The 12,248-nt window shown below is 46.4% G+C and overlaps 1 protein-coding gene across 1 annotated transcript in view; it reads left to right on the forward strand.

Moving 5' to 3' along the window:
* Nucleotides 1-12,248, forward strand: part of CDH4 (cadherin 4) — a 1,230,390-nt gene that overhangs the window by 1,165,967 nt on the left and 52,175 nt on the right. The window contains exon 9 of the mRNA XM_084854314.1: nt 6,141-6,326. Within this exon, the coding sequence (XP_084710440.1) occupies nt 6,141-6,326 (186 nt within the window). The remainder of the gene's footprint in view (nt 1-6,140; nt 6,327-12,248) is intronic.

The raw sequence follows: 12,248 nt of genomic DNA on the forward strand, positions 1-12,248 counted from the left end.
TGGGTCTACAAAGCTGGCTTTCACCTATGTACGTGGCCTAGACATAGGGAGGGGCCATAGCTCAGTGGCAGAGCGCATGCTTTGCATGCAGATCCAGATTCGATCCCTACTATCCCCAGATCAGGCTGCAAAAGACCCCCTGTTTGAGACCCTGGAGTGTAGCTTCCAGATGCACCTAGGGCAGGAGCGGGCAACTTCGGGAGGTCCAGGGGCCATTTTTGCCCCCACCTCCCAGGCCCCCTGTGGGTGCCCAAAACAGGGGGAAATAAAAACAAAAACAAAACCGCATTCAGAGCTGTTACCAAGTGCCAGGGGGGGTAATTTTTAATTTCTAGATGCCATTTTGCTTGCAATTTTAAAAATAAAAACATGTTTGGGTCATCGTCGTCTCCCCCCCCAAAATTTCAAAGGGGTGGCAGGGGCTGCACTGGGGGGGGCTGCATGTTGCCCAGCACTGACCTGAGTTCTTACTCAGCAGTGCCATATGTTCAAGAGCTGGATGCGGTATAGACGATGATAGAAAAACCAGGCCTTCTAAATTCTGCAAATTCTGACCCACCCATCAGCAGAAAAAAAGTGCAACCAAACTAAAACTGCCAGTTAAACACACTGTCGACATAATTCATTTCCAGTCAGTTTCCTGACTTTCTGGTCTTCAAATTAGAAAGGCAGATTTAGAGAGCAATCCTATGCCCCCTAGAGAGCATCTGGGGAGACACTGGATTGTCTGGTTTCTGGGATCCGAGGTCGGAGCCCAGAAACCACCCCCTCCCCTCCCCCTCATAGCCAGGGTGGTTCTGGCTAAATCTCTGCACTTGGAAATGGAGCATGGAGGTGGGGAAAAGAGGGCAGTCCTGGGGGCAGGGAAGGGAGGAGACAAAGGAAGCTTTGCTACGCAGCTTCCTATGCTCATCCCAGCCTCCTTCCCTCTCACTCTGAAGCCCCACAGCTAGGTGGGCAAAATTGCCCATCTAGCAACAATGCAGGGTGGCCAGAGCATGGAGGCGAGGATCACCTCCATGTGCTGGCCACCCTGCATTGGATACTTGGCAGCCTCCGACTTCGGATTGCGGATGCCATGGGATTGCGCCCTTAGCCCATGATTTCACACATGGTTGCTTGAAGAGGATCCTAATCATGTACAGTACACGTAGACAACTTGTGGCCCTCCTAACATTTTGGCCTAGAAGTCCCATCATCCCCCATCATTGGCTATGCTGGCTGGGGCTGATGGGAGTTGCAGGCCAAAACCTCTGGACAGCCACAAGCTGCCCACCCTGATGTACAATGACAACAAAAATAAAGACGGGACTGCATTCAAATATTATGCTGTACAGGGATGTAGCATTTTTGTTGTTTAAACTGTAATACACAATCACAAATAAGCCAATAGGGTATAGAATACTTGCTGGTTAGGATGGGGGACCAGAGAATTCTGAAGAGTGAGTTATAACCCTGCCTTCTGGCCCCTTCAAGGGCAAACGTGTGTGGCCCCAGAAACCCCACCATCATGGATCACAAGTAATCCGGCCCTGCGTCTCCCAGGCTGGTGGAATGGCCCTGATCTTGCCGTTAGGATACAGCCAGAACACCTCGCTCTGAGGAACATAGGAACACAGGAAGCTGCCTTATACTAAGTCAGACCCTTGGCCCATCTAGCCCAGTATTGTTGACACTGACTGGCAGCCGCTCTCCAGAATTTCAGGCAGGAATTTTTCCAGCCCTACCTGGAGATGCCAGGGATCGAACCTGGGACCTTTGGCATACAAAGTATGTGCTGTATCACACTGAGCCGTGGCCCTTCCCTCCAATCTCGAACAATGCTTCTGCACTATAAGAACAATGAGGCAATGGAACAGGGTCAGGGTTTTTTAACAAGCAATAGAATGAACATCTGTCACCTCTGGTTTAAGTCTAGGAAGAATCCTAAGAACATAAGAGCTCTGGTGGATGATCAGATCAGAGGCTTAACTAGTGCAGTATCCTGTTCCCGCAGTGGCTATGATAACCATAGGCATGGCCTGACCTGATGCTTATGGAAGCTCTAAGCAGGACATGAGGGTGCTGTTGTTCTCCAGTGACTATTAAGCTCTGTTAAGCTCTGTTAAGGCTCTATTAAGCTCTATTAAGACTATTAAGCTCTATTAAGGTCCATGGAAGCTCTAAGCAGGACATGATGCCTATGGAAGCACTAAGCAGGACATGAGGGTACTGTTGTTCCCCCGTGACTATTAAGCTCTGTTAAGCTCTCTTAAGACTCTATTAAGCTCTATTAAGACTATTAAGCTCTATTAAGCTCCATGGAAGCTCTAAGCAGGACATCATGATGCCTATGGAAGCTCTAAGCAGGACATGAGGGTGCTGTTGTTCTCCAGTGACTATTAAGCTCTGTTAAGCTCTGTTAAGGCTCTATTAAGCTCTATTAAGACTATTAAGCTCTATTAAGGTCCATGGAAGCTCTAAGCAGGACATGATGCCTATGGAAGCTCTAAGCAGGACATGAAGGTGCTGTTGTTCTCCAGTGACTATTATTCAGAAGCACGCTGCCTCTGATTCTGAAGGTAGCATATAGCCCCTGTGCCTAGTAGCCAAATCCCGCTCTGGCCGGTCTACGTGAGGGCAAATATTAGTTAAAATGGAGGTTAGTTAAACTGTAGCGGAGAGGCCTTCATCTACAGTTTTCTGATTGAGTTGACACAGGTGAACTCTTCAAAATAAATATGCCTCATGTTGTAGTCACAAAAAAGCCAAGGATCCATTGAAACTGCAGTTGTTTGGCGAAAGTCAAGCTTTTCTGCAGAAATGAAACAGGACAAGGTGAGCACAGAGTCATTGCTAAGAATAGCCAATTTCATTTCAGAGGTTAAGTAATGAGGAAGAGGTTGGGCATCGCTATAATAGAAAAACAGCAAGACTAAGGAAGTAGTGGGATAAATGCCCATTGCCCACTGCACGGGAATCACTTTATTTCAGCTGAGGTTCAAGAAAATTCCTCTTGCTTAGGCAGTCTTCATCTGCAGATGTTTTGAACTACAGCTCCCCAGTATTCCTGACCATTTGCCTCGCTGGCTGGGGCTGATGGGAGTTGAAGTCCCAAGTATCTGCAGGGCACCAGATTGGAGAAAGTTGGCTCAGAGTGATAGAATGAGATGGACACAGCAATGGGAACATTTTAAGTATTCATAATATATAATTACACAATATTTGTGACTACACAGCGTGACCAATTTGGGGCAGCACAGCTGGGGAGTGGAGAGACAAACCTCCCTTACTCTAGGCCCCCCTACCCTACACTGTGATCCCACCTCCAAAAAATAACATGCCCCCCCTCACTCCTGTAACTTCTTAAAGAAAAATGGAAGGCTAAGTTAACACGTAGCTTGGCCTTCACTTGGTTTGATCTGTTAACAAGAATACATAGAAGGAAGGACTTCCTCACACAGCACATAGTTAAGCTATGGAACTCGCTACCACAGGATGGAGTGATGGCCACCAATCTGGATGAGTTGAAAAGGGGGTTGGGCAAATTCCTGGAGGAAAAGGCTATCAATGTCTACTAGTCTTGATGGCTATGTGCTACCTCCAGAACCAGAGGCAGTGAGCCTATGTACACCGGTTGCTGGGGAACATGGGTGGGAGGGTACTGTTGTGCTCATGCCCTGCTTGTGGGTCCCTGGTCGACAGCTGGTTGGCCACTGTGTGAACAGAATGCTGGACTAGATGGATGCTTGGTCTGATCCAGCAGGGCTCTTCTTATGTTCTTAAGAAGCCTGATTGCCCTGCTATTTTTGAACTGTGCCTCATATGCCTGCCTCTAAAATCTCCATTTTGTCTCAGAAGGCTGGCTAAGAAAGGGCAGGAAAACATCATTTACATTTGATGACCTCTAATCTAATGAAATCATCAGGAGATACCTCCCTGGTATGCATGTGATTGGCAAGCTGGGACATGCAAATCTCTCTCCAATTGCTGAGTCACTTTCCTAATCAAGCTACCCAAGGTGGATTCTGAACTGGCCAATCTAGAGCCCTAGTGGGGGAAATGCACCAGCCATGAAGTGCCACCACTACCCCATTAGCCGTCATTATCAACCGTTAAGGATAGAAGCCTGCACTCAATGTGTACACACCATACCCACGGAAACCTACTAGCTCTGGACCATTTTGTATACAGAACTCTTTTTGTACCACTGGCTAAAGAGCTCAGTCTTCTGGAGTCCCTTTTCATCCCCTTTGTTTTGGGAATAATCCCCCCACCCCCCACTCAACTCAGGTTATAAAACGGTGTTCCTCTGCAAGAAGCGTGCTGGACTGGTGTGGGGTTTTGGTCACTCTGCCTTCTACCTCCAGTTACGCCCACAGTATCGGATTTGGTTTCGGAAGAATGGCAAGGAGTCAGGTGTGAACTTGCACAGAGTCATATTTATTTATTATTTATTTATTAAATTTATTAATCACCCATCTGGCTGGTCACCCAGCCACTCTGGGCGATGTACAACATATAATAAAACAGTTTAAAACAATAAAATTCTACAATAAAAACATTTTCTAAAATACCCTAACCCACCCCAAATACCTGCCTGAACAACTACATTTTTAATGCACAGTGGAAGCTCATTAAAGAGGGGGCATGACGGAGTTCCTTAGGGAGGGAGTTCCACAGAGTGGGGGCCACCACAGAAAAGGCCCTCTCCCTCGTCCCCACCAGTCTAGCTGTCCTGGCTGATGAGACAGAGAGAAGGCCATCTGAGGCTGATCTTGTTAAGCGGCCTGTCTGGTCCAGTAGCATATGTATATTTACTTGGTAGGGTAGTTGGCAACTATTAGGAAGTTAGAGTTGGTTCCCATAGCTGCACTCGCATACAGTGAAGGTCAGCGCTTTTTGCTACTAACACTAAAGTTAGATAATGCCTATGGGAAGGGGGGAGTTAACCCTCCCCTCCCCAGCTGCAAACCTGCCCCATTGAAAATTTCCCTTGGGATGGCAATTAAGCTGTGGGGGGGCAGACGTACATTGGTGCCAATGGACATTCAGGGCTCTGCGGAATAGATCTGAAGTCCTGGGAAACAGATTGAGGGCTGAGTCCCCATGGCCCCAAGTCCAGCAACACACCTGGCAGAAGGACAACCCTGAACCTGGAACTGAGACCTACATCATGTCAACCCTTCTCTTATATCCCTCTTTCTCTGAAATAGGTAAATATTATTAGCATTTTCATCTTTGCCTCACTTTCCAATTTTTCTCTGTCATTTCTCTGCTCAACCCCTCATGCTGCCCAACCCTGTCTCACAACACCCCAAGTTGCCCTACTGCATTTTGGTCTCCAGTTTGGCCTGCCAAATCCCTAACACCCTCCTCATTCCATTATTTGGCAAACATAATTTCCCTATCTCCATCTCTCTCTTTCTCTGTCTACTTCCTGGTTTTGTACTTTGCTGCCAGTCATAGCTTAATGGAGCTCATTTAACCAATGTCCCCAGGCTATATCGAAGTTTTATATTAGGTAATCTTGTATATTTTTACTGAAACTTATATTTATTTTATTTTATTTTATTTGTTTTTTTAAAAGTCTTGGCCGCCTTTCAGGGCAGAAGCCCTGAATCAATATTCTTTGATTCAAGGTTTAGTCCATGTTTGATAGCAACTATCCCCTCTCCGCAGTCTTAAGTGTAAATTGCAGTTTCCCCATGGTGCACCTCATCTCTATGCCCAAGATGAATTCTTGCACATGTCATTTGGTTACATGTGTACACTTCCATGTCAGAATCCATGTGTGATGGGGACAAGCCTTAACAGACCCCATCCCAAGGTGGTAAGTTTCCAGTTTCAGCTCCTGGAGTCACTAGCCATTTTCAAACAACCACTGAGTGTGTGAGAGAGGGGACTGGGAATGCACCTGCCTTCACCATCCTCGAGCTCTGTGTGTTCATCTGGTTGTCTGTACAGAGCCCTCTGTGTGTACAATCAGGTGAACATGTGGAGCAGAAACAGTCTAGTGGGCACATTCCCAGTATATATGCACCCCTCTCCAAAAGGCCACAGTGGTATGTGCTCACATAATTTTCTGTGCCATCCAGGTTGGACTTCCATTGTATGAAGACCCTGCACAATTCTAACAGAACTTTCTTTTCAATTTTCAGTATTCTGGTGAGGTCCCAGAAAACCGAGTGGAAGTAGTAGTTGCTAATTTGACGGTGATGGACAGAGACCAGCCTCACTCACCCAACTGGAATGCTGTTTACCGGATCATCAGTGGAGACCCTTCTGGTCATTTCACCATCAGGACTGACCCCATTACCAATGAAGGCTTGGTAACAGTCGTGAGGGTACGTACCCCCCTCCCATGGTCTCTGGGGAGACAGGGATCGTAGAAGACTTAGTCAAGGTCATCTGGTTAAGGGAACTGCTCCATTCAGTTGTGTAGCTAGGGTGAGGCCAGTTGGTGCAATGCCCCACCTAGAACAATGGTTTATGTCTCTCCCAGCCCCCCCCCCCCTCGCCCTTTTTTTTAACTGGACTTTTAAGATGTGTGGCATTATAGCTTCCATTTGAAGAATGAGACCTTTTTAGGATAGGAAAAATGCTGGGTTTAGAAAAATCAGTGCCGGCTGATGCAGTAGTGCTCCAAACTCCTCCCACCTGATCCATGCTGCCCTGCATACTCATGGTTCCTTTGACTCATGGTGGATTTTCCAAGATCACTGTCACCCTTATCATGCTTACGGAACCCTGAAAATGTCCTCCTCTAGGATACTATGACTGAGCGTGGCAGAGTGGTTCAAGGGGCAAGAGATGTTGCAAAAGGATCTCTGTTAGACATCAGCTTGTCCTATTACAGTGTAAGTTGACCTGTTGCAAAGGAGATCCATATACAACAAGGGGTAAGGGGGAAATTATTTATTTAAAGGAAGTGTTCATTATAAATGTTAAAAGCTTAAAACTGACCGTCTTTCAGTGTGAGACATCAGGGGTGTGCTTTGAATTCAGATGAATCCTGACTCCTGAACCAGATTGGGCCAATTCAGAACAATTTGTCCTAATTGAAGCAAGACTTCTCTCTGCAGCAGATCGAATCCAAATCTGAATCATGATTCTATGAACTAGGCACTTGTGAGGATTTGGGATTCAGAAGGACAAGAGACTCAGACTGCATGTCAGCGAAGATTGATACATTTCTCCCCAAGTCCTCCATATAAGAAAAACACCAGGGTTGGGAGAGGAGAGAGAGAAAGGAGAGGAGAGGGTGTGGGGAGAGGAGAGAGAAAGGAGAGGAGAGGGTGTAGTTTTGTGACTGGCAGGTCTAGCTCCTAATCACACAGAATGGTTTAATCAGGACTGTCCAATCCCAGTAGTTTGGGAAAGAGAGGTTCCCTAGTGTTCTCTCCCAGGAGCAGGAACACTGAAAGAGGGTTGGTGGAGTCTGTGTGATCTGGGAGGGTGTAGCATTGGGTGCTTGCTTGGAAAATGCTGGATGTTCAAGTCCTTCTGCCTATGCCACTGTATGCTCCGCATCCATCGTCCACCCTTGTCCTGTGGCTAGGGATGTCGGAGAAATCTGCAACAGATTCAAAGGAGCTTAGATTTCTATGAATCCAACCTGTGGATTTTGCAGTGAACCAGCTTTTTCTGAGTCACTTGGATTCTGCAAACTTCTGGACCATTTTTTTACTTTCCGAAACTATACACAAATGTAGTCATACAAAAACATCAGAAATACAACAGAATTTTAAAAACCACTGACCAAAAATGCACATTTTCCCCCATAGGCTAAAGCACAAAAATGCAGATTTCAGGGGGATTTGCACTGCAAAGGTACATATTAGGAAGTGCACATTTGCATGTGTGCACTTTCCATCATGAACAGGTCAGAAAATTGAGAAAAATCTGATCCCATCAGTGAGAGGATGACGTAATGAAAAGCACCTGACAATCCAGAAACAAAAATGAAACAGATTTAACAAAATCCATACATCACTACCTGTGACACATTCTCCGAGTTTGTTGCCAAGTGAGCAGAATTTTTTTTAAAAAAAGTTTTAAACTGTTCTTCATTCATCATAACTCCCTAGCTCCTACGCCTGTCCTTCTGAAATTTTTCAAGTTTCTTTTCTAGGGATACCTCTATGACATATACTGTTTTCATACAAATTACTAGAAATAACACACCTATGGATAGGGATAAGGGGATCACTCCCACCCCCAAATTTGCATACAAAAAGCACTGCACCTATCCTTCTGAAATTTTACAGATTTCTTAACAAAAGCCACCTCTAAACTGTACGTCACTTTCATAACAATTGCCTACAAAAAACATAAGGAAGTTTATGTTGGTTAGGAAGAAATTACTGAGAGCGCACTTATGTCTTTGAAACCCCACCTAGAAAAGTGGCATCCTCCACTGGTGAAGAATGGTGGCTGTGTTCCATAGCACAGGTCATTAGAGAGTGAAGCAACGCTGCCTTGTCAGAACCTTTCTGTCAAGTGGGAATTACACGGCTACATACGGTTTTAGGTGAGATAAAATCAACTGTCATTGAGGTAGGTGGGCAAAAACCTTTGATATGCTCTGCACAGAACTCTTCATAAGTCATAGCCCCATACTCACAGCATTTGTTACATAAGAAGAGCCCTGCTGGATCAAACCAAAGGCCTATCTGGACCACTGTCCTGTTTCCCCAATGGTCAACCAGATGCCTCTGGAATTCCACAAGCAGGTCATGAACACAATAGACCTGCCCACCACCCCCTGTTGTTCCTCAGCAACTGGCAATTGCAGAGGCTTTCTGCCTCTGTACCTGGTGTTAGCATACAGCTACCATGATGCGTTGCCACTGATAGCCATATTCTCCATAAATGTGTCTAATGTCCTTCCCAATAAACAATATCCCTTTAGCTGATTGTCTTATCCTATGTGGGCAACTTGGTGGCCCTCCAGAGGTTTTGGCCGAGAACTCCCATCAGCCTTAACCAGCATAGCCAATACTGAGGTATCATGGGAGTTATATGCCAAAACACCTGGAGGGCCCCCCGTTGCCGACCCCTGTGCTATGTCTGTTTACATGGAACCACACTTTGTTCCATGGGAGTTACTTCCAAGTAATTGTACATAAGATTGCAGCCTTAGGCTGGAATTCTAAGCATACTTAACAGAAAGTAAACTTGTTTAGGATCAGGTGGTAAGAAGAGATAAAAATAAGGACAGTATAGACAACTATAAACAAGAATTTTGTATACGTCTAAAGCCTGCAAACACATAACAAGTTTAAAAATGCAGTACTTTATCTCATTACACTGAAATGATGAATGAATGGTTTTTAAAGCAAAAAAGACACCTTTGGTTTGAGGGTTGTTTTTCTAACCAAAACAGCAAAAGCACTTAACTTGTTTTTCTACATCAGCAACTGAAAAACACTGAGATTTCACCCGTCATAAAAAATTTCCTTTCAACACCAAACGGTTTACTCCTCATCTCGCAAAACCCAGAGTGTCATGAGAACAGTTTGAAGGCAACTTTGGGAGGGGGAAGGGATTTGCGTGTCCACCCCTGTGACACAAGGACTGCTGCATAATGAGCCATTCCTTATTCAACATGTCTTGCCAAAAAGCAGTACAGATATATTTCAAGACATAAACTGATTCTGAGCTTGACTTCCAATAGCTGTGTAACCACGGGCAATAAGAATGCAAAGAAACATATGGAATATCAGATCATGTCACATCAAACGCAAAGCTTGAAATTACATAGAATGCCTCTTGCAGATAACCTCACCTGATCTGCCTGTATGCTACATGTTTCACAGTCTCATATTGAGCCTGAAAGAACGGTGAGAAGGAGAAAAGACCTCTGTTTTTTGAAAAGCCTCATCGGTGGCAGGGGACGTTTTCCCCCCTCCTGCACACACAGACTTCCCCCAATAGGAAAGGTTTTGTTTCCACTTGGTAGAGCTAAACATTTTATATTTTTAAAAATAGCTTCGCATTGCAGGGCCAGCCCAGGACATTTTGCATTTTGACGGCAAATGGCGTCTCTCCCCCTGCCCTTGCCCCAAGTCAAGGTGCATCATGTCCGGGATGTGCCCATTTATTTTGGCCCAAACTCCCTCAAAAACCTCTCTCCATCTCTGGCAGTAAAACACCACAATAAGGAAGTAAATAACTAACCATTTGATGGCCTTTCATTCGGGGCTGGCAGCAGACTTCAGGGTGCTCTTGGGGCCTCTGCCCCCATCTGCACCTCCTGGCCGCCTCCTCCTCGATTTTGCAGGCTCCCAGGTCCTCCCCTGCTGCCACCACAGCCATTGCCATTTTGCTTGCGTCTCCCCCATAAGGTTTCTGGGGTGGGGACCCACCGGCATTCTTCAATGGGAGCTGAGCCAGCATTCAGCTCCGCTCTGCAGCTGCCACCCGCTGTTTTAAAATAATGCCAGATTCAATGCCCAACACTGATGTGTTGGGCATTGCATTGGGGGTAAACTTAAGGTAATGGGTGGCAGAGGCAGAATGGAGCCAAGCACCAGCTCTGCTCCCATTGAAAAGTGCTACTGCCCCCTCCCCCAGGGGAAACTTTGGGGGGAGGAGAAAATCAAACGATGGCAGTGGCGGTGGCAGCAGCAAGGGACAGGCCCCAAAGGGGAGCCGAGCGCTGACTCCGCTCCAATCCAATAACACCCGTGCCCCCCACAAAACTTTTCATGGTGATGGCGGGGTGAGTGGCTGTTTCTGCAGATGCAGCACTTTTGAGTAGGAGCCTAGTCAGTGCACGGCTCCACTCCACGCCTGCTGCCTGACTTCGTAGGTGTTGGTATGGTCAGGGATCTGCCCTTCTGAGCCCGTGGGCCCTTGGCAACTGTCCCGCCATGCTGACACCCATTGCTGGGCCTGCTTTCCTTACACTTGAAGTCAGCGGCCTAAAGCAGGCAGCCTCAGCTAGGATGGCCAGGTGTCCTATTTCAAAGAGTACAGGCCTGTCTTTGAAGAAGTTCCCCTAATGGAAGGGCTGTTCAGTCCAGGTCTGGTTGAAAGGTAAAGATCCATAAAAAGGGGCCTTGAAGTGGCCCATCAACAGTTGACACCTGGACAGCAAACAGGGCAGGCACACAGGAGGGTTAGCGAGAGGGGGGGTGGAATCCGGTGGACTCCCCCCCACTTGGCCCGCTGGACTCTGCTCACCAAGCTGCCGCCCGTTCCCTGAGGGAACCGCCATTTTGCTTTAAAAGGGCAGCTCAGGTTTCTCTGTAAAAGTAATGTTGCGTAAATGGCAACCGTAAAGGGGCCATTTATGCAACATTACTTTTACAGACAACCCCGAGCCACCATTTTTATGCAAAATGGCAGCTCCCTCAGGGGACAGGCAGCCCCACAATACTCATCAGCGCTTGCCGGTGCTCACCAAGGTGTTCTGGAGCTCACGCAGTGTGGCGAGCAGACACAGGTGACGGCGGCGGCTCAGCAAGTACCTGGTGACCATGGACGGAGGTGAGTCCATCCATCCCTAGCACACAGGTCACATGGTCAGAGCCTTTAATTCCCACTAAGGTGAGATGTATTGTATTGCTGTTTAAATTATAGTAATTAATTCTATTTGTTTATTTATTTCATTTCTATATCGCCCAATAGCCGAAGTTCTCTGGGCGGTTCACAAAAATCAAAACCAAAGAGCACACAATAAAGCAATATAAAAGATATAAAACATTAAAACCATAGTATAACAATACAACCAGAATAAAACCTAGCAGCAGTACAGTGATTTAAAATACAGATTTAAAACAGCAAAGCGAACGGTCTAGAAAACTGAAATGCTAAAATGCCTGGGAAAATAAAAAGGTCTTCTTCACCTGGCACCAGAAAGAATACAGTGTAGGTGTCAGGCAAACCTTACGAGAGAGCTCATTCCACAGCTGGGGTGCCACAGCAGAAAAGGCCCTCCTCCTAGTAGCCACTTGCCTCACTTCCTTCGGCAGGAGCTCACGGAAAAGGGTCGCTGAGGATGATCTTAGGGTCTGGGCAGGCACATATGGGAGGAGGCAATCCTTCAGATAAACTGGCCCCAAGCCGTTAAGGGCTTTGAACGTTAATATCAGCACTTTGAATTGGGCCCGGAAATGGACTGGCAGCCAGTGCAGCTGGAAAAGTACTGGCATAATATGAGCTTGTTGGAATTATTTCTAAATGCTTCATGCAGATCTGTGCCCTCTTTTGTCTTTCTGGGAGAGTGATTAATTCTTTCTTCTTTTTTGGCAATGCACAAG

The sequence above is a fragment of the Heloderma suspectum genome, chromosome 4 (genome assembly GCF_057233095.1).
Source record: "Heloderma suspectum isolate Gila_16-S chromosome 4, 16-S_ref, whole genome shotgun sequence".
NCBI lineage: Eukaryota > Metazoa > Chordata > Lepidosauria > Squamata > Helodermatidae > Heloderma > Heloderma suspectum.